The sequence below is a fragment of the Ahaetulla prasina genome, chromosome 2, assembly GCF_028640845.1.
Source record: "Ahaetulla prasina isolate Xishuangbanna chromosome 2, ASM2864084v1, whole genome shotgun sequence".
Lineage (NCBI taxonomy): Eukaryota > Metazoa > Chordata > Lepidosauria > Squamata > Colubridae > Ahaetulla > Ahaetulla prasina.
The window spans coordinates 28,225,193-28,248,479 of record NC_080540.1 but is presented as its reverse complement, the minus strand read 5'-3'; the positions used below and the strand labels follow the sequence as shown (position 1 = coordinate 28,248,479).

At 38.5% G+C, this 23,287-nt stretch overlaps 1 protein-coding gene across 1 annotated transcript in view; it reads left to right on the top strand.

Moving 5' to 3' along the window:
- LOC131191513 (alpha-2-macroglobulin-like) overlaps positions 1-23,287 on the top strand; it is a 108,624-nt gene that overhangs the window by 59,498 nt on the left and 25,839 nt on the right. The window contains exons 25-28 of the mRNA XM_058169733.1: positions 267-351; positions 8,169-8,325; positions 11,146-11,220; positions 15,066-15,225. Of these exons, the coding sequence (XP_058025716.1) occupies positions 267-351; positions 8,169-8,325; positions 11,146-11,220; positions 15,066-15,225 (477 nt within the window). The remainder of the gene's footprint in view (positions 1-266; positions 352-8,168; positions 8,326-11,145; positions 11,221-15,065; positions 15,226-23,287) is intronic.

Below are 23,287 nucleotides of genomic sequence, written 5' to 3'. Positions count from 1 at the left end.
AAGGAATGCATCCCGTAGATACTCTGAAATTTGTACAGTCTCTCAGGGAAGTCATGTTTGTTGAGAAAAGAAGCTGTAGCCAAGCACAGTAGCTAATGCTTAACTTGTAGTTTGGGTGGGCCCTGGCCATCAATCAGCCCTAACTGGTTTAATCCCATTTCAGAATCAAATTGACTTAGAAAGTTGAGCGAGCTCCATGAATTTGATTTGAAAGGGGTTTTACGTATTTTTCTCTGCCTGCCACTCATATTCATCTTCTGCTTCAGGCTATCAGAGGCAACTAAATTACAAGCACTATGACGGTTCCTACAGCACCTTTGGAGAATTCAGCTCAAGGACAGGAAATACCTGGTGAGATTTCTTTGTTTTATGGAAAAATAACGCTCAACATGGCTGTTCCTCTCCCCTTCCTACTAACAGCAAGAAACTAAGAGTGTTGAACCTTGGTAGCGCTTGGAAATAGGAGGCCACCAGAAAATCAGAAGGCTGAGAACTAAAGTAAGAAGTTAGGAAAAAAAACTTTGCAGAATAAGATAACGGTCCAATGGGAATGGGACAACTTGCCACTGCCAACGAGGGCCTCTGGTGGCTCAGACTGCTAAGACAGTCTGTTATTAACACAGCTGCTTGCAATTACTGCAAGTTCAAGTCCCACCAGGCCCAAGGTTGACTCAGCCTTCCATCCTTTATAAGGTAGGTAAAATGAGGACCCAGATTGTTGGGGGCAATAAGTTGACTTTGTATATAATATACAAATGGATGAAGACTATTGCTTAACATAGTGTAAGCCGCCCTGAGTCTTCGGAGAAGGGCGGGATATAAATGCAAATAAAAAAAAAACTTACTGTGGCAAACTCACTGCGGCCAACTCACAACAGCCAACTTGCAGCGGGCAAATTCTGCAAGGCCAACTCTCTGAAAGACAACTCGTAATGGGACAATTTAACAATTCTATTTAAAATAAATACAAACAAAAATTATTTTAATTTTTTGCCATTCACATTTCATTCTGTCCCTCCTTTAGCATCCTTTCTTTAATGATTGCATTCCACCATATCTTTGATATTAGTGTAACTCTTGTTCCGCAGCGAATTGTACTGTGGCAAGTTGGCTTTGGTGAGTTGGCCGTGGCAGGTTGGTCGTGGCGAGCTGGCTCGGCGAATTGTCATAGACCCTCGTCAAATAGCCTCCATATAAGTAATTTGAATAAATTTGTAATTTGAGTAAATGTAAATGTAATATGAACCAGCAACTCCATCCTTAAAGACTTGATTGACTGATTGCGGTCAATAAGCAAATCAAACACTATCCTTAAATCACATGGTTGTGATTTGCGATTTCCCATCGGCTTTCCCATTGACATTGCTTCTCAGAAGCCAGAAATGAAGATTGCAGATGGCAATCACATGACCACAGCAATTCTATGATGACCGCAACTTTGAGGCGGTAAGTCTCGTTCGGCACTGTAGTAACTTCAAAAAGTTGCTGAATCAGTGGTCATTAAGTGAAAAGCACCTGTATTGTTGCTAAGATAATTATATGGGACACATCAGTGAAGTCACCAGGAGCTGAATGCATCTCAAGGAGCTTTTATTTATTCATTTTTTTTAGAGAAAATGAAACATTCTAAATAGGAAGGATAATAACTCTGTGAATGGGAAAGATGCTAGCAGCTCTGTTTGGAGGTGAAGGGGTGGGGTGTCTCCCTGCCAAGCCACACAAAGGAAACTTTTGACAACATAAGATGTATGTTCAAAAAATGTGGGGAATCTTACAGTCCATAATCCCGACCTCTGAGCATGTTACTGGTACTCCTCGACTTACGACCCTAATTGAGCCCAAAATTTCTGTTGCTAAGGGAAACTTTTGTTAAGTGACTTTTGCCCCATCTGGCGACCTTTCTCGTCACAGTTGTTAAGTGAATCACTGCAGTTGTTAATTTAGTAGCACGGTTGTTCAGTGAATCTGGTTTCCTCATGGACTTCGTTGGTGCGAAGGTCACAAAAGGGGGATCACATCACTGCAACCGTCATAATTGTGGAGCAGTGGTCAAGCATCTGAATTTTGATCATGTGACTACAGGGATGCTACAATGTTGTAAGTGTTGTTGGAAGAAATGTCCATCTGGGTTCAGTTCCAAGTGGGGAAAAAGACACTGGAAACATGGAGACTGCTTGGAAAGATGGTTTAATGGTGGACAGGATCACATGATTTGAGTTCCTGAACAGAAAAGGGACAAGATACTGAGCGTGCCCTGGCTTTATGCTTTTTCTGAGTTTTGATCTTCCTGGGGCACAGGAAGAGTATCCTGATTGGTTGTCAGACTTCCAGGGGGTGGGGGTCTTAGCTAACCTTGCTGGCTGATGTAATCTTCCCAGGTGCCATGTGATGGGTTTCTGTTGCTAGATGGGTCCTATTGTGTTGCAAATGATGGTCCATTGACAAAGGTGGGGGGAGTGAGTTTCTGTCTCTGGCCCATTGACAAAGGTGGTGGGGAGGCAGGAAACTACAGGGAGCTGCTTTGTCCTGTTGGAAGAAATATCCATCTGGGTTCAGTTCCAAGTGGGGACAAAGACACTGGAAACATGGAGGCTGCTTGGAAAGATGGTTTAATGGTGGTCAGGATCACATGGCTTGAGTTCCTGAACAGAAAAAGGCCCGAGATCCTGTGTGCTCCCTGGTTTTATGATTTTTCTGAGCTTTGACCTTTCTGGGGCACAGGAAGAGTATCCTGATTGGTTGTCAGACTCCCAGGGGGTGGGGGTCTTAGCTAGCCTTGCTGGCTGTCTCTCAAGCTTGCTTGAGCCTTGCCATGTGGTGAGTTTCAGTTGTATTGTGTTGCAAATCATGGGGGGATTGAGTGAGCTTGGTTGAAGCCTTAATTGCCCATTGACAAAGGTGGGGAGAATGCGTGAGCTTAGCTGAGGCTTTTAATGGCCCATTGACAAAGGTGGGGGGGAGTCAGGAAGTTGCAGGGAGCTCCTTTGTCTTTAAAATATGTTTCTCCATTTCTCATCCAGGAAGGTATAATATTCTGCTTTTTAAAATATTTCCTAGAATATTTCATTCTTCTAGGAGGGGGGTGGGTGCTAAATTCCTACAATCCCTACTTTTTTTTTTTTTTCAAAACATGAGTTTTGAAACATGCTCTTGGCAAAAATTAAAATTGATCAAATCAGTGGGTGCTTTTAATTTTCCTGATGCAAAGGAAGCCATTGATAGAGACAACAGAAAAAAAGATTCCTTCAGTGGCTCTCAAAAGCTTTCAACCATGAAGGTCTAGCAGCCAGGGGAAAAGTTCTGGTAAGAATTTTACAGTATCCAATTTTCTATGCCAATTAATTTCAGCTGTTAGATATCACTTTCTGAGAGCTTCCAGTCAGGTCAAGCAAGCACACATCCCAAAATTTTCACAGCCATGGCTTTCCTTTAAATTACAGGCTGCCCATTTCCAAGGGTTGGTTACTAAACCTGCCCTAGCTCTTACTTTAGTCTATCCAAGATTTTTTTCCAGTCCAAATTGAGGTTAATCAGTGTGCAATCCAGGCTTTTCCTTTCCTTTTCTTTTTTTAAATTACACACAATGAGCCCTGGGACTTCTACTCATGAGACCACCAGTGCAATATATCTTGCTTTACTGGGCAACTGGGCAGCATCATTTGTGAGTCATAGTCAGGGCTTGGGTTTTGGATATCACTTTTTCTGCTATCTCTTCAAGTGAGGAATTGCCTGAGGGGGATGCCCTCCCCTATGGAATTAGCAGGGAGATCTGACTCCTTGGGCTTTTAGTGCCACAGAGCAAAAATCAACCTAAAAGTCTTGTGTGGAGGTAAGTGAAGGGAATAGACTAATTCTGAATGGTGTGTCTCTCTGTGTGTGCCTGTGTATGCAGCTACTTTTACAATACAGGCAATACAAACATTTTGGACATATTTCCTCCCACCAGACAAAAATCTAACGTGTTCAGAACTTGCTGTGGTAGCCACTCAAATACAATCCTTACATGAGTACTTTAGACTGATTACAATGTAAATGAGACAAGACAGAAAACCTTACAATGAATTTCCACCCTTCCCCATAGTCTTTCCAGTTGTCTTCTGGGAATTGAAAAGAGTCTTTTAGTCTTTACTTATACATCTCAGGGTCCTTTCTTTCATATCTTTTGGGTGGCATGCTTGTTGGTCAGTCAGGTTTGGAAAGGTCTGCTCCAATCTGGTTGCTGTGATGACTTTCAGTGGGGGCTGGATTCAAACTCAATTCCTGGCTCCAACAAATGGAAGGTCTCCTCTGGGGGCAGCATCTGGAACCATGTGCTCTGCTTCCACAGTTGCAGAGTCATCTTTTCAGGGCTGAAAGACATTAGCACAGAATCTCCTCCCCACTTTTGTGGGTAATCTTCTCAGGAAAGGCATTGTAACAGGATTAAAGGGGGGGGGTGTAGATATCTTGAAGGCAGAGTTTGAAAAGAAACAACACATCAATATTGCAGTTACTAAAAGGTAATGCAGTTTCAACAAAATGGAGACACAACTGATGAGAAAGAAAAAACTTCACATACTTCAGGAAGAGGATGAACAGGTAAAATCATTTAAATACACAGTAAATGCAAGACTGAATTTTTTTTTTCTCTTGTAAGTGAACTTAAAACGTTTCCTCATAAACTTATCTTGTAAGTGAACTTAAAATGTTTCCTTATAAACTTGAGTTGTTACTTTAAGATAGAGAGGAGAAAAAAAAACAGAAATAGGATGAAAAGTCCTTTTTACTATTTTGTTGGCCGGACAAAGACAGGAAAAAGGCTCTTTCCTTTTTTTTTCTCTCTCTCTTCCCCATTTTCATTGTTTCAACCTTTTGTTTTTCTTTTTCCCTAACAATTTAAAATTCTTGTCTCTAGAGATCAGATACATTTTACAGTTACAATTACCTCAAGGGCCCACAAAGACAGACATACACACATAAAAAACAAGGACAAAGAGAAAAACAAAACTCTGAGATTTACACACACACTGATCATTCCCATAAATCTCAGTTAAATTAGGGAAGGCACAAATCTTAACAGACAGACCACGTGGTTCCATAGAAGACAGAGAAAGAGACAAACAAAACAACAAAATAAAAACCCAAACATTCCTATTTATATATTTCCCTTTTCTTTTAAGTACCTTTATTTAGCCAAATTTGTCTTCCTGGTGTTATCTCTTAGCAAAGCCCATTTTTTTTACACAATTTCTTCAATTTCTATTCTCGCATGCCAGTCAACACTGGCACCTGCCTGGCGTCCCAGGCCCCAAGCATGTCTCTCAGGGGATTTCCCTCTACCCTCGAGCTTACGCTTCCCATGATCCTCGGAATGTGAGGCTCACTTTGTCATAGCCGGGCACTCCCGCAGTTTCGGAAAAAAAAGGTATCCGCGAAGGACTCCGACTCCCTTCTGTCGAAGTATGGGCCCCTTCCTTAAGGGAACTCTTATTTGAAGATCACCAATAAAAAAAATAGTGATCCCGGAGGACCTTGCTGCCCCTACAGCAGGTACGAGCACCTCCTCTCACTCCACATGCTCCACTTTAGGCTTTGCTTTCCTTTTTAGATACACCGATAGTTCCTATATATTTCTTTTTTCCCCCTTCACACTTCTTTTCCTTTTGCTCAGCTTCCGTTCCTCGAAAACACAAAGTTCCACATTTGGCTTCCCCCCCTTGCTTTCTCTATCCTACCGGTCATGGCTCGGTGGAGCTAGCAGTAGGTAGAGGTGCGGCTAGAGGTTGCTCAAAGAGGTGGAATCAGACTGTTTCCTTAGATGGAATCCCACACACACACTTCCTCCTTCCCTAACAGAAGGTCCTGTGCTCTGGCAAAACCCCCATGCTCTCCAGACTTTTGGTCTTTCTGCGGTTAGGAAATGCACAGAGAATGCAAGATCCAGCTGTGATTGGGAGCAGGGCTCTCTCATTCACACACATGCAGGCATACACATATTTCCTATGCTTTTCCATGCTTAAAATTAAAATTTAGAGGTACTCACCTTCTTTCCAAGCAGTCTTTGAGCTCAACACTCAAAACCCCTTTAAAACCTAGTTCCAAATGGCCAAGGTCCAGGAAAACTTACCCACAGACTCAATGGGTCTGCTGCTAGCAAGGGAGGCTTACCTGGGCCAGGTCCATTGGTTAGGTTAGCTTGGAGTCCCATCTGTGGGTGCCAATTGTTGGAAGAAATATCCATCTGGGTTCAGTTCCAAGTGGGGACAAAGACACTGGAAACATGGAGGCTGCTTGGAAAGATGGTTTAATGGTGGTCAGGATCACATGGCTTGAGTTCCTGAACAGAAAAAAGGCCGAGATCCTGTGTGCTCCCTGGTTTTATGATTTTTCTGAGCTTTGACCTTTCTGGGGCACAGGAAGAGTATCCTGATTGGTTGTCAGACTCCCAGGGGGTGGGGGTCTTAGCTAGCCTTGCTGGCTGTCTCTCAAGCTTGCTTGAGCCTTGCCATGTGGTGAGTTTCAGTTGTATTGTGTTGCAAATCATGGGGGGATTGAGTGAGCTTGGTTGAAGCCTTAATTGCCCATTGACAAAGGTGGGGAGAATGAGTGAGCTTAGCTGAGGCTTTTAATGGCCCATTGACAAAGGTGGGGGGGAGTCAGGAAGTTGCAGGGAGCTCCTTTGTCTTTAAAATATGTTTCTCCATTTCTCATCCAGGAAGGTATAATATTCTGCTTTTTAAAATATTTCCTAGAATATTTCATTCTTCTAGGAGGGGGGTGGGTGCTAAATTCCTACAGTCCTGCCTTAAAACATGTTTCTCCATTTCTCATCCAGGGAAATATTCTGGATATTTCTGCCCTTTTTAAATATTTTCTAAAATATTTCATCCTTCTAGGAGAGGGGTAGATGCTAACTTCGTATTGTGTGAAAAATGGTCATAAGTCCCTTTTTCCAGCATTTTTTAAACCTTGATTATAATTGTTTTAAGGTGTGTCAGTCAGGGTACCAGTCCAAGGAACCCCTTCAAAGGACTGAAGGATTGTTGATTTTGTCCCCTTATAATAATCCAAGGGAGGCCGTTTCTAAGGCTCATGAAAAAGATCTGTATTGGAAATTCAGTTTCCATCAATAAGTGGTCAGATCTTCCAAGATGGTCCCCCAGAAATCATTTTCCTTATTCTGTGTCAGAGTATGAATATTCATGGACTGGAATAGATCAGCCAATGGGGACTGAATGGAGACATGGTAACAAGGTCAGCCAATGAAGAGGCATTACGGTAACAGGCTCAGCCAATGAGGCTTATTTTGGAAACAGAAACTTAAGTCTGAAGTCTGGGTGTGGCTTAGGCAACTGAGTCTGTGCAGAAGCTTAACTGCCCTTTATAGAGGAGGCTCTCTTTGTATTAACCTCTGTGCTCAGCTCTGAAATGAAACAAGCCTGGGCTTGTCTGATCTGCTAAACTGGAAACTGATCTCTCTACTCGTTACCAGTTCAAAGAACTCTGCTATTGGTATTGTAAAATGTACTTCATCTGTTATTATGTATATAAAGAAGTTTCTGAATCCTGCTGAATCAGTTTATCTGTGTGTGCTTCTGGATTCGATTTTTATTTATTTATTTATTTTGTCAAACACAACAATATATATAAGTATAAGCATGAAATAACCACACAAATTGAATACAATCAAAGGGAACATTAGGACAGGAACGGTAGGCACGCTGGTGCTCTTATGCACGCCCCTTACAGACCTCTTAGGAATGGGGCGAGGTCAACAGTAGACAGTCTTTGGTTAAAGTTTTGGGGATTTTGGGATGAGACCACGGAGTCAGGTAGTGCATTCCAGGCATTAACAACTCTGTTACTGAAGTCATATTTTCTACAATCAAAATTGGAGTGGTTCACCTTAAGTTTGACTCTATTGTGTGCTCGTGTATTGTTGTGGTTGAAGCTGAAGTAGTCTTCGACAGGAAGGACATTGTAGCAGATGATTTTATGCGTTATGCTCAGGTCATGCCGAAGGCGGCGGAGTTCTAAATTTTCTAAATCCAGAATTTCAAGTCTGGTTGCAAGAAACTCTTAACGTTCTGTGTGAAGGAAACAATTCTCTGTGGGACCGAGAAGGCCCCATTCTGAAAGGAGATATAAGGAAAAATGAAAGCTCTCCTATATTCTGGGTTATCTTGTAGGTTGACCGCTTTTGTGCTGAAGAGTTTCACTCAGGCGTCGGCCTTCATCTCCGTGGAAGAAAAACATATCACTGATGCTCAGAATTCACTGGCATACTGGCAGTTGGAAGATGGTTCCTTCCAAACAACTGGGTTTCTGCTAAACAACGCACTAAAGGTACAGGGGTTGTTATTGTTGTTAGTTGCAAAGTCGTGTCCGACCCATCGCGACCCCATGGACAGCATTCCTCCAGGCCTTCCTGTCCTCTACCATCCTCTGGAGTCCATTTAAACTCATGCCTACTGCTTCAGTGACTCCATCCCGCCACCTCGTTCTCTGTCGTCCCTTTCTTCTTTTGCCCTCAATCTTTGTACCGGGGGGGGGGGGGGGGGATATTTTGTTGGATGATAGTGTAGGCAACAGATATACTGAAATACTAGAATTGGTAGAAACTTGCTAATGATATATGATGTCTTTGTATACCTGCATGCTGTAAATATCTGTTTCCTGTGGCACTGACATATATTTATTTATTTATTTTATTTATTTTATTTATTTATTTATTTATTTTGTCACAACAATACATGTAGGTATCATACAAAAAGATTATACAGTATATAAACACATATATGAGTAAACATAAGGAGGTATAAGCATATATATATATATATAGGAAGAAGAAAAGAAAAACAATAGGACAGGAACGGTAGGCACGTTTGTGCGCTTATGCACGCCCCTTATGGTCCCCTTAGGAATGGGGTGAGGTCAATAGTAGAAAGTTTTTGGTTAAAGCTTTTGGGATTATGGGAAGAGACCACAGAGTCAGGTAAAGTCTTCCAAGCACTGATGATTCTGTTACAGAAATCATATTTTCTGCAATCTAGATTAAAGCGGTTGACATTAAGTTTAAATCTATTGGTTGCTCTTGTATTATTGCAATTAAAGCTGAAGTAGTCTTTGACAGGAAGGACATTACAATAGATGATTCTAATTATAATATAATATAATAATATTAATATTATTATTATTATTATTATTATATATATAATATATATATATATTATGCCCCTTGTAGTTATAAGACAAACATGCCACATTGACTAACTTCCTGGATCGTTATAGGGGTGAAAAGTATCTGGCATTTGGCAAACTATATGTCCCATCATTTGATCTCTTCCCATCTTGCTTAAGAAGTATCTCATCCTGAAAGTATCTGGCACATATCTCAGACTATCAGAGCAATCTACACGCCTTTTGTACTGTTAATAGGGGACCATTAAGAAGACAAAAGGGGAAAAGATAAACATTGCAGAAGGATGTAAATCTGGAGTTAGATTACATCACTGACTTTTACAATGTAGTAATTAGAATACCACAAAGACCTTTTTGGTATAAGAGGGCATTGCTGTGTCCCATGATTTTGTAGCTCTTCCGTGCATGTCTTTTGTATGTGTTTGGAACGACTAACCATTTAAGCTTGATCAAGATTAAATGCTATTTTACTCAAGCCTCTGTTTAAGTTTCTTGTTTGGTAGTTATGAGCTTAAACATATTATTATTGGACGTTACAATAATTTTAAGGATGGTTTTGGTGGCAGTAAGATCAGGGTCAACCTTCTTTCAGACCAGAAACAATTAAGCAGACAACAACCTGGGAACTTTTAAGACATACTTTTCTTGTAGAAAAGGTAAGAAGCCATTATGGAAGAATTCTTGCGATTGCAATGCATCAAACCCAAGCCTTCCCTCTAGTGCAGGGGTCTGCAAACTTGGCTCTTTTAAGACTTGTGGACTTCAACTCCTAGGTGGCACATGTAGCCATATCAGTGGGCACGCGTTTTTTGCTCTCCCCAGCCTCTAAACTAGAGCCTCTCTAGGAGTCTCTGGAGGCTGGGGACAGAAAAAAAGTCACTTCCTGTCCAACCAGAAGTTGGTAAACGGGCCGTTTCTGGCCTCCGGAGGACCTCCAGGGAAATGGGGAAAGCCATTTTCCACCCTCCCAGACTTATAGAGAGGCTCTGGAGACAAGTAAGAGAAAAAAACAGGCCTTGTGTGTCGGGTGGGGGGGAAGAGTCGCGTGCGCATGCGCAGGGATGGGGTGCATAGAATTATGGGTGTGGGCACATATCCACGTGACACCCCACCCCACCCCGCCCCCCGTCCTCCTGGCACACGACGGCAAAAAGATTAGCCATCACTGGACTAGGCAATTTGGGAGTTGAAGTCCACAAGTCTTAAAGTTGCCACGTTTGGAGACCCCTGATAGCATGATTGTGCAAAATACATACAAAATATTTTCTTTTCTAAGATTTTTTTTTTTTAATAGAATGAGTGGGCTGCTCCTCTCCTACCCCAAAACTATTAGGCTACCACATGTGGGCTGAAAAATTCCCAATGACCACTAGGTGGCAGCAGAGGGCATGCACCCCTCTGGTCTTATGTCACTTAGCTATATTGCCTCTTCTTTAAGCACCAAGGTTTTGATTATGTGGAATTGGGGAAGTTGTAGGAGCTGTACCAGAAGGCAGAAATGGAGATTTATACTGCCTAAAGTAAGATGAAGTTTCAGCAAACGGAAAAGGAGACACGGGAGGAGGAGTAATAGCAATAGCCCTTAGACTTATATACTATTTCATAGTGCCTTACACCACTCTCTTAAGTGGTTTTACAGAGTCAGCATCTTCCCTCCAACAATCTGGGTCCTCATTTTACCGATTTCGGAAGGATGGAAGGCTGAGTCAATCTTGAGCCGGTCAGGATAGAACTCCTGGCAGTGGGCAGAGTCAGACTGCAAATATTGCATTCTAACCACTGCGCCACCATGGCTCAGGGAAGATGGAAACTGGAACTGTCCTTGGATGGAAGCACCCCACATTATGCATAGGCCAGGGGGAAAAAAAACCTTGCTTTTGTGTTAGTGTGATGGGATACTGATCTTAGAAAGAAGACTAGAAAGGTGGCAAGAGGACTGATATCTGCCTGTCTCCCTTCTTCCAGGGTGGAGTTGATGACAGGATTTCTCTTACGGCCTATATCACCATAGCTTTACTGGAAATGCCTCTGCCTCGCACGGTAAGTAAACATCCTCTAAGTTAGTAGTTAGTAAGTTGGTAGTGGCCAAGAAAATTATTATTATTTGTTAAATTTATTTGCCCCGTATGTTGTGGCTCCCGCCCACGAACCTGGCCCCATGCCTGAAAGTGCCTTGGAGCCGGGCCTGCTGCCAGAAAGTGACTCAGAGCCGGGCCTGCTGCCAGAAAGTGATTTGGACAGTGAGGGGGAAGGGCCGTCAGGACTTACCTCGGACGCACCAGCCTCCCTGGATCAGCTCCAGGAGCCAGAAGCAGGCCAAGTGAAAGAGATAATGAGGCCTCCTTCTCCTGACTCTTCCCCCCCCCCCCCCAGGCCATGCCTCCAGAGCCAGCTGATGGCAATCAGGCCTGGCTGGACCCTAGGTTTCGTAGGCAGGAGAGGCGGGAACAACAGAAACAGGGGAGGGGCAGGCCTAGTAAGTGCTGAGTCATGGAGCCACACCCCACAGGATATAAAAGGCAGCAAAAGCTGGTGTGTCTCTTTGTATCAGGCAAATCCACGGATTGACTAGAGCTGAAGGTTGTGACTCACCAGCGTCTTGGCAGCTCTCGAGGGCTCTTGGCAGACGCTGGCTCTTTTGCTGCCAGAGCTGATAAGAGCCAGCTAATTCAGCCATCGTCCGGACGGAGGCGAGGAGGACACAACACCGTGTCTCACTGGGGGTCTACTCTAGACAGCTTCCAACAATAAAAAGGAAGACTTGAAAAGAGTATGAACAGAAGAGAAGTAAGATATGAAGGGTCCTTAGTGCACTCTGAGCTTGCTTGTTTTCTTGCAGACTTTTCATTAGCCAACCTAGGTAACATCATCAGTGCTACTAAGGAGTACAGTTTGCTGTTAGTTTATATTCTAGTGGCTTGCCTGTCTCGGTGGGTGGTGGCGGTTTCAGAGATTCTTTTGTTGGGCTGTTTGCTGTAATCAGTTTCGTGATTGGGGTATTGGTTACTTCATTGTAACCAATGGACTCCTCATGTCAACTCCGAGCTACAAATATTCTCTTTTTTATTAGAAGTAAGATAACTGAACAATAGGGACATGGTGGCTCAGTGGCTAAAATGCTGAGCTTGTCGATCGAAAGGTCGGCAGTTCAGCGGTTCGAATCCCGAGTGCCGCGTAATGGGGTGAGCTCCCGTTACTTGTCCCAGCTTCTGCCAACCTAGCAGTTCGAAAGCACGTAAAAAATGTAAGTAGAAAAATAGGGACCACCTTTGGTGGGAAGGTAACAGCGTTCCGTGCGCCTTTGGCGTTTAGTCATGCCAGCCACATGACCACGGAGATGTCTTCTGATGGCTCTTGGGCTTTATTTATTTATTTATTTATTTATAATTTTAATTTCTATACCATCCTTCTCCCGAAGGACTCAGGGCGGTTTACAGCCATATTAAAACACATAGTATACACAGTATAAATCACAAATTTAAAAACGGATTTAAAACGAAATATTTAACAGGCCTAATTAACTAAAACGGTCATAGACCGATATAAAACCCTTTAAAATTTAAAATTGTAAATAAATTAATTAAAAAACACTTAGGCTAGTCCCGCACGATTAAATAGTAGAGTCTTCAGTTCCCGCTTGAAGGTTCGGAGGTAGCGGAAGGTTCGGGGAGTTGGCGTAACCCCGGAGGTAACTCGTTCCATAGGGCCGGTGCTGCCACAGAGAAGGCTCTTCCCCTGGGGGCCACCAACCGGCATTGTTTGGATGATGGTACCCGGAGCAGGCCCACTCTGTGGGAGCGCACAGGTCGTTGGGAGGCTATCTCGTAAATAACCCGGTCTTAAGCCATGGAGCGCTTTGAAGGTGATTACTAACACCTTGAATTTTTTTTAAAATTTATTTATTTTTGTCACAACAGTATACACAAACAAATGTCATAGATAAAACAGCATAACTTGAAGAATATATATATATATATAATTAAAATTATGCATCAACTATATTAATTGGATATAATGAAGGGAGCAATAGGACAGGAACGGTAGGCACATTTTTGCTCTTATGCAATTATGAATTGCACCCGGAAGGCTACTGGCAGCCAGTGCAGGCCACGCAGGATAGGTGTTATATGGGAGCAACGTGGTACTCCCTCTATTACCCGCGCAGCCACATTCTGGACCAGCTGGAGCCTCCTGGTGCTCTTCAAGGGGAGCCCCATGTACAGGAGTTTGAAACGGAGATGAGCACCGCCCGCTAGAGTCGGGAACGACTAGCACATATGTGCGAGGGGAACCTTTATCTTTACCTAATTGAACAATAAAATAAACCAGGGGTCTCTTAAACTCAGTCAGCAATGCTGACTGAGGAATTCAGAGAGTTGAAGTCCACAAATCTTGAAGTGGCCAAGTTTGGAGACTTCTGAAATAAACTGAAATGCTCCGATTAAACTTGATTCCTGCAGAACAATCACTTCAACATGAGCCAGCATTGTACGGCAGCAGCCAAAAAAGCTAATACCATCCTTGGTTGTATAAACAAAGGCATAGAATCAAAATCACGTGAAGTCTTAGTACTGCTTTATAAACCTTAGTAAGACCACACCTGGTATACTGCATCCAGTTTTGGTCATCACGTTAAAAAAAGATGTTGAGACTTTGGAAAAAGGGCAAAGAAGAGCAACTAACACAATTAAAGGCCTGGAGACTAAAACATAGGAGGAACGGTTGTAGGATTTGTGTTTAGCTAGTTTAGAGAAAAGAAGGACTAGAGGGGACATGGCAGCAGGTTTCCAGTATTTGAGGGGCTGCCACAAAGAGGAGGGGTCAATTTATTTTCCAAAGCACCAGGGGACAGGACAAGAAACAATGGCTGGAAACTAATCTAGGATAGAAGCAACCTGGAATTACAGAGAAAATTCCTAACACAAGGACAATTAACCAGTGGAACAGCCTGCCTCCAGAAGTTGCGGGTGCTTCATCACTGGAGGGTTTTAAGAAGAGATTGAGGAACCATTTGTTTGAAAGGGTTTCCTGCTTGAGTGAAGGTTTGGACTAGAAGACAGTTCTGGGCTGCATAAACAGAGGGATAGAATCAAGATCACGTGAAGTGTTAGTACCACTTTATAATGCCTTGGTAAGGCCACACTTGGAATATTGCATTCAGTTTTGGTTTCCAGGATGTAAAAAGGATGCTGAGACTCTAGAAAGAGTGCAGAGAAGAGCAACAAAGATGATTAGGGGACTGGAGGCTAAAACATATGAAGAACGGTTGCAGGAACTGGGTATGTCTAGTTTAACAAAAAGAAGGACGAGGGGAGACATGATAGCTGTGTTCCAATATCTCAGGGGTTGCCACAAAGAAGAGGGAGTCGGGCTGTTCTCCAAAGCACCTGAGGGTAGAACAAGAAGCAATGGGTGGAAACTGATCAAAGAAAGAAGCAACTTAGAACTAAGGAGAAATTTCCTGACAGTTAGAACGATTAATAAGTGGAACGACTTGCCTGCAGAAGTTGTAAATGCTCCAACACTGGAAATTTTTAAGAAAATGTTGGATAACCATCTGTCTGAGATGGTGTAGGGTTTCCTGCCTGGGCAGGGGGTTGGACTAGAAGGCCTCCAAGGTCCCTTCCAACTCGTTGTTGTTGTTGTTGTTGTTGTTGTTGTTGTTGTTGTTGTTGTTGTTGTTGTTATTATTATTATTATTATTATTATTATTATTATTATTATTATTATTATTATTATTATAGACCTCCAAGGTCTCTTTCAAGCTCTACTCTGATTGAATTACGGGCAGGGAGTGAGAAAGATCTGGATCCAAAACAAAGCAACTTTTGTGAACCCATCAGGTTTTTGTAAATTGCCTGCCTCATGTTTCTCCCCCACGGCAGCACGTTTTGGTACGAAATGCCTTGGACTTCTTGAAGACCCAGACAGAAGAAGTCCACGTTTACCCACTTGCTTTGATGGCGTACGCCTTTACTCTGGCAGGGAACGAGGAGAAAAGGCAAGAAATGTTGGACTCCCTTCAGAAACTAGCCGTGAAGGAAGGTAAGAAGCAGATGCTTGATGCAAGTTGGGTGTGTGATTTTCAGGCTGTTGTGCGGAATGCTTGATAAGCGATGGACCTTTGTCAACCCTCTTGCACCCTCTGGTGGATGTTTGTGGAGTTTGGCTTCTTCTGATGCTCTGCTGATCATTTATTCAATTTATATAGCCGCCCATTTAGAATAGAATAGAATAGAATTTTTATTGGCCAAGTGTGATTGGACACACAAGGAATTTGTCTTGGTGCATATGCTCTCAGTGTACATAAAAGAAAAGATACGTTCATCTATTCCTTGTGTGTCCAATCACACTTGGCCAATAAAAAAAAATTCTATTCTATTCTATTCTATTCTATTCTATTCTATTCTATTCTATTCTATTCTATTCTATTCTGTTCCTATCATTAAATGTTGTACTTTATGATTCTTGATAAAGGTATCTTTTCTTTTATGTACTGTACACTGAGAGCCTATGCACCAAGACAAATTCCTTGTGTGTCCAATCACACTTGGCCAATAAAAAAAAATTCTATTCTATTCTATTCTATTCTATTCTATTCTATTCTATTCTGTTCTGTTCTGTTCCTATCATTAAATGTTGTACTTTATGATTCTTGATAAAGGTATCTTTTCTTTTATGTACTGTACACTGAGAGCCTATGCACCAAGACAAATTCCTTGTGTGTCCAATCACACTTGGCCAATAAAAAAAAATTCTATTCTATTCTATTCTATTCTATTCTATTCTATTCTATTCTATTCTATTCTGTTCCTATCATTAAATGTTGTACTTTATGATTCTTGATAAAGGTATCTTTTCTTTTATGTAATGTACACTGAGAGCCTATACACCAAGACAAATTCCTTGTGTGTCCAATCACACTTGGCCAATAAAAAAAAATTCTATTCTATTCTATTCTATTCTATTCTATTCTATTCTATTCTATTCTATTCTATTCTATTCTGTTCCTATCATTAAATGTTGTACTTTATGATTCTTGATAAAGGTATCTTTTCTTTTATGTACTGTACACTGAGAGCCTATGCACCAAGACAAATTCCTTGTGTGTCCAATCACACTTAGCCAATAAAAATTCTATTCTATTCTATTCTATTCTATTCTATTCTATTCTGTTCCTATCATTAAATGTTGTACTTTATGATTCTTGATAAAGGTATCTTTTCTTTTATGTACTGTACACTGAGAGCCTATGCACCAAGACAAATTCCTTGTGTGTCCAATCACACTTGGCCAATAAAAAAAAATTCTATTCTATTCTATTCTATTCTATTCTATTCTATTCTATTCTGTTCCTATCATTAAATGTTGTACTTTATGATTCTTGATAAAGGTATCTTTTCTTTTATGTACTGTACACTGAGAGCCTATACACCAAGACAAATTCCTTGTGTGTCCAATCACACTTGGCCAATAAAAAAAAATTCTATTCTATTCTATTCTATTCTATTCTATTCTATTCTATTCTATTCTATTCTATTCTATTCTATTCTATTCTATTCTGTTCCTATCATTAAATGTTGTACTTTATGATTCTTGATAAAGGTATCTTTTCTTTTATGTACTGTACACTGAGAGCCTATGCACCAAGACAAATTCCTTGTGTGTCCAATCACACTTGGCCAATAAAAAAAAATTCTATTCTATTCTATTCTATTCTATTCTATTCTATTCTATTCTATTCTATTCTATTCTATTCTATTCTATTCTATTCTGTTCCTATCATTAAATGTTGTACTTTATGATTCTTGATAAAGGTATCTTTTCTTTTATGTACTGTACACTGAGAGCCTATGCACCAAGACAAATTCCTTGTGTGTCCAATCACACTTGGCCAATAAAAAATTCTATTCTATTCTATTCTATTCTATTCTATTCTATTCTATTCTATTCTATTCTATTCTATTCTGTTCCTATCATTAAATGTTGTACTTTATGATTCTCGATAAAGGTATCTTTTCTTTTATGTACTGTACACTGAGAGCCTATGCACCAAGACAAATTCCTTGTGTGTCCAATCACACTTGGCCAATAAAAAAAAATTCTATTCTATTCTATTCTATTCTATTCTATTCTATTCTATTCTATTCTGTTCCTATCATTAAATGTTGTACTTTATGATTCTTGATAAAGGTATCTTTTCTTTTATGTACTGTACACTGAGAGCCTATGCACCAAGACAAATTCCTTGTGTGTCCAATCACACTTGGCCAATAAAAAATTCTATTCTATTCTATTCTATTCTATTCTATTCTATTCTATTCTATTCTATTCTATTCTATTCTATTCTATTCTATTCTGTTCCTATCATTAAATGTTGTACTTTATGATTCTTGATAAAGGTATCTTTTCTTTTATGTACTGTACACTGAGAGCCTATGCACCAAGACAAATTCCTTGTGTGTCCAATCACACTTGGCCAATAAAAAATTCTATTCTATTCTATTCTATTCTATTCTATTCTATTCTATTCTATTCTATTCTATTCTATTCTATTCTGTTCCTATCATTAAATGTTGTACTTATGATTCTCGATAAAGGTATCTTTTCTTTTATGTACTGTACACTGAGAGCCTATGCACCAAGACAAATTCCTTGTGTGTCCAATCACACTTGGCCAATAAAAAAAAATTCTATTCTATTCTATTCTATTCTATTCTATTCTATTCTATTCTATTCTATTCTATTCTATTCTGTTCCTATCATTAAATGTTGTACTTTATGATTCTTGATAAAGGTATCTTTTCTTTTATGTACTGTACACTGAGAGCCTATGCACCAAGACAAATTCCTTGTGTGTCCAATCACACTTGGCCAATAAAAAATTCTATTCTATTCTATTCTATTCTATTCTATTCTATTCTATTCTATTCTATTCTATTCTATTCTATTCTATTCTATTCATTCTATTCTATTCTATTCTGTTCCTATCATTAAATGTTGTACTTTATGATTCTTGATAAAGGTATCTTTTCTTTTATGTACTGTACACTGAGAGCCTATGCACCAAGACAAATTCCTTGTGTGTCCAATCACACTTGGCCAATAAAAAAATTCTATTCTATTCTATTCTATTCTATTCTATTCTATTCTATTCTATTCTATTCTATTCTATTCTATTCTGTTCCTATCATTAAATGTTGTACTTTATGATTCTTGATAAAGGTATCTTTTCTTTTATGTACTGTACACTGAGAGCCTATGCACCAAGACAAATTCCTTGTGTGTCCAATCACACTTGGCCAATAAAAAAAATTCTATTCTATTCTATTCTATTCTATTCTATTCTATTCTATTCTATTCTATTCTATTCTATTCTATTCTGTTCCTATCATTAAATGTTGTACTTTATGATTCTTGATAAAGGTATCTTTTCTTTTATGTACACTGAGAGCATATGCACCAAGACAAATTCCTTGTGTGTCCAATCACACTTGGCCAATAAAAAAAAAATTCTATTCTATTCTATTCTATTCTATTCTATTCTATTCTATTCTATTCTATTCTATTCTATTTGTACCCTATGGCTATCATTAAGTGTTGTACCTTATGATTCTTGATGAAGGTATCTTTTCTTTTATGTACTGTACACTGAGAGCCTATGCACCAAGACAAATTCCTTGTGTGTCCAATCACACTTGGCCAATAAAAAAAAAATTCTATTCTATTCTATTCTATTCTATTCTGTTCTATTCTATTCTATTCTGTTCCTATCATTAAATGTTGTACTTATGATTCTTGATAAAGGTATCTTTTCTTTTATGTACTGTACATGAGAGCCTATGCACCAAGACAATTGTGTGTCCAATCACACTTGGCCAATAAAAAAATTCTATTCATTCTATTCTATTCTATTCTATTCTATTCTATTCTATTCTATTCTATTCTATTCTATTCTGTTCCTATCATTAAATGTTGTACTTATGATTCTTGATAAAGGTATCTTTTCTTTTATGTACTGTACACTGAGAGCCTATGCACCAAGACAAATTCCTTGTGTCCAATCACACTTGGCCAATAAAAAAAATTCTATTCATTCTATTCTATTCTATTCATTCTATTCATTCTATTCTATTCTATTCTATTCTATTCTATTCTAGTCTATTCTGTTCCTATCATTACATGTTGTACTTTATGATTCTTGATAAAGGTATCTTTTCTTTTATGTACTGTACACTGAGAGCCTATGCACCAAGACAATTCCTTGTGTCCAATCACACTTGGCCAATAAAAAAATTCTATTCTATTCTATTCTATTCTATTCTATTCTATTCTATTCTGTTCCTATCATTAAATGTTGTACTTTATGATTCTTGATAAAGGTATCTTTTCTTTTATGTACTGTACACTGAGAGCCTATGCACCAAGACAATTCCTTGTGTGTCCAATCACACTTGGCCAATAAAAAAATTCTATTCTATTCTATTCTATTCTATTCTATTCTATTCTGTTCCATATTAAATGTTGTACTTTAGATTCTTGATAAAGGTATCTTTTCTTTTATGTACTGACACTGAGAGCCTATGCACCAAGACAATTCCTTGTGTGTCCAATCACACTGCCAATAAAAAAATTTATTCTATTCTATTCTCTATATTCTATTCTATCTATTCTATTCTATTCATTCTATTCATTCTATTCTATTCCTATCATTAAATGTTGTACTTTATGATTCTTGATAAAGGTATCTTTTCTTTTATGTACTGTACACTGAGAGCCTATGCACCAAGATAAATTTTTGTGTGTCCAATCAACTTCAATAAAAAAAATTCATTCTATTCTATTCTATTCTATTCTATTCTATTCTATTCTATCTATTCTATTCTGTTCCTATCATTAAATGTTGTATTTATGATTCTGATAAAGGTATCTTTTCTTTTATGTACTGTACACTGAGAGCATGCACCAAGACAATTCCTTGTGTGTCCAATCACATAATAATAAAAAAATTCTATTCTATTCTATTCTATTCTATTCTATTCTATTCTATTCTATTCATTCTATTCTATTCTATTCTATTCTATTCTGTTCCTATCATTAAATGTTGTACTTTATGATTCTTGATAAGGTATTCTTTTCTGTACACTGAGAGCCTATGCACCAAGACTTGTGTGTCCAATCACACTTGGCCAATAAAAAAAATTCTATTCTATTCTATTCTATTCTATTCTGTTCTATTCTATTCTATTCTATTCTATTCTGTTCCTATCATTAAATGTACTTTATGATTCTTGATAAAGGTATCTTTTCTTTTTTTTTTTTTTTTTTTTTTTATTGAAAGAGTTTTATAAAAAACAAAACATTTTCCTTTTTCCCCTCCTCCCAAAAACAAAACAAAACAAAACACCCCTCCTCCCCACCCCGGCTTCCGGGGTCAATCACAAGGTAAAGTTATACATAAACCAAACATAGAATAAAATTTTCCCTTCCAATCCAAACAACCACATCCAAAGCTTTTCGTCTCCCAACCCCCTCCCCATTACATAAAATAACTTTCTAATTATTCAAAGGCAATCTGATATTTCTTAATCTGATATCTGTTTTGTAAATAATCAATCCATTTTTTCCATTCAATTAAATATCTTTCCTGCGTATTGTCTTTTAAAAACGCTGAGATTTTAGCCATCTCAGCCAAATTAATAACTTTCAATATCCATTCTTCTATTGTAGGTATCTCTTCTTTCTTCCAGTATTGTCCAATCAATAGTCTTGCTGCTGTTATTAAGTTCAAAATCAATTTAGTCTCAATCCCTGTACAATCCGTTATAATTCCCAAAAGGAAAAATTGTGGCAGGAACTTTATCTTCTTCTTCAGTACATTTTGAATAATCCACCAAATTCTTATCCAAAAGACCTTAATTTTCTTGCAAGTCCACCAAATATGAAAATATGTAGCATCATCACAATCACATCTCCAACATTTCGCTTGGATATTAGGATACATACATGATAATTTTTTGGGATCTAAGTGCCATCTATAAAACATCTTATAAAAATTTTCCCTTAAATTCTGTGCTTGTGTAAACTTAACATTTCTAACCCAGATTTTCTCCATGTTTCCAACATTATTGGTTCCTGAATATTCTGTGCCCATTTTATCATACAATCCTTTACCAAATCCTTTTCCGAATCTATCTCAAGCAACACATTATACAATCTCTTTATATGCTCCTGGGTCTGATTTCTAATTTGCTTTATTAAATTTTCCTCCTTTGCATTATACCAATTTTTGATCTTCTTTCCATCTAGCACTTATTTGCCCATATTGAAACCAAGTATAATTCCTCCCTTCTTCATTTAATACCTGTAATGATTTTAATTGCAATCTACCTCCTTCAGCATACAAAAGTTCTTTATATGTAATCATTTCCTGTTTCTGTTCTATATTTATATTCTCTATTGCATGTCTAGGGCTCGCCCATATAGGAATCTTGTAATCTAATTTATAGGAATATTTATTCCAGACCAAAAGAGCACTTCTCAACACATGATTCTTAAAAGCCCTATCCACTTTTTCCATAAAATCAGTACGCATGCCATCCATATAACAAGTCATAACCTTCTATATTCAAAATTCTTTCCTCTGTTAAGTTAAACCAGTCACTTATTACTGAAAGGGTTACTGCTTCATAATACAGTTTAAAGTTAGGCATTCTTAAACCACCTCTTTCCCGTGAATCCTGTATTATTTTCATTTTAACCTCGCCTTTTACCCTGCCATATAAATTTATTAATCCCACTCTGCCAATCTTCCAAATTTTTATCCTTTTAATTATAGGTATCATCTGGAACAGAAACAAAAATCTAGGTAACACATTCATTTTAATAGCCAATCCTTCCCAATAGGGATAACTGCAATTTCTTCCAGCCACTCATATCATTCTGAACTTTTGCCATAGCAAGTCATAATTATTCTTATAAAGTTTCTTGTTCGATGAGCTAATATAGACCCTAAATATTTAACCTTTTTACTACCTCAAATCCTGTCATTTCCTCTAGTTTTTGTTTCTGTTGTATAGACATATTTTTAATTATCACTTTTGTTTTATTCTGATTTATTTTAAATCCTGATACCTTTCCATATTTATCAATTACTTCCAACAAAAAACTACTTGAATTTATAGGATTCATAACGTAACCACTACATCATCTGCAAAAGCTCTAACTTTGTACTCATATTGTCTAATCTTAATTCCTCTATTTTCATTAATTCGTATTTTATCTAATAATGGTTCCAGAGTCAAAACAAACAATAATGGTGATAAGGGACATCCCTGTCTTGTTCCTTCATAATCTTAATAACTTCTGTCAAACTACCATTTACTATAATCTGTGCTGTTTGCTCTCCATAAATCGCTTTAATTATTCTAATAAAACAGTCTCAAATTGCATTTTCTCTATTAATTTAAATAAAAATCCCAATGCAATCGATCAAAGGCTTTCTCTGCATCCAAAAAATAAGTGCCGCTGAAGTATTCTTCTTTTCCAAATATTCCAATATATTAATAATCTGTCTAACATTATTCCTCATCTGCCTCCCTTTTATAAAACCAGATTGATCAGTATGAATTCTTTGTTGTAAAACTAACATTAATCTATTTGCTATTATTTTTACAAAATCTTATAATCATTATTTAAAAGTGAAATCGGCCTATAGTTACCAGGTTTAGAGCAGTCTTGCTCCTCTTTTGTATCAGTGAAATAAAAGATGTTTTCCATGACGGTATTCCACTCTAATTGTATCTGATTAAATAATTCTTTAAGTGGGCCTAATATTTCATCCTGTGTTTTTATAATAAGTTGCTGTAAGACCATCTGTACCAGGGTTTTCCCATTTTAATTGTTTAATTGCCTCCACTATTTCTCCAGTAGCTATCGGCGTTCAGCTCCTCCTCTGTTCTAATGTTAGAATATTCACCTTTCAAATAATCATAAATGTCCCTATCCAATATTTTGTCTTTTGCATATAGTGCAGTATAAAATTCTGAGAATGCCTTTTAATTTTATCCTGTTGGTATATCTCTTTACCTTTATATTCTATTTTTTG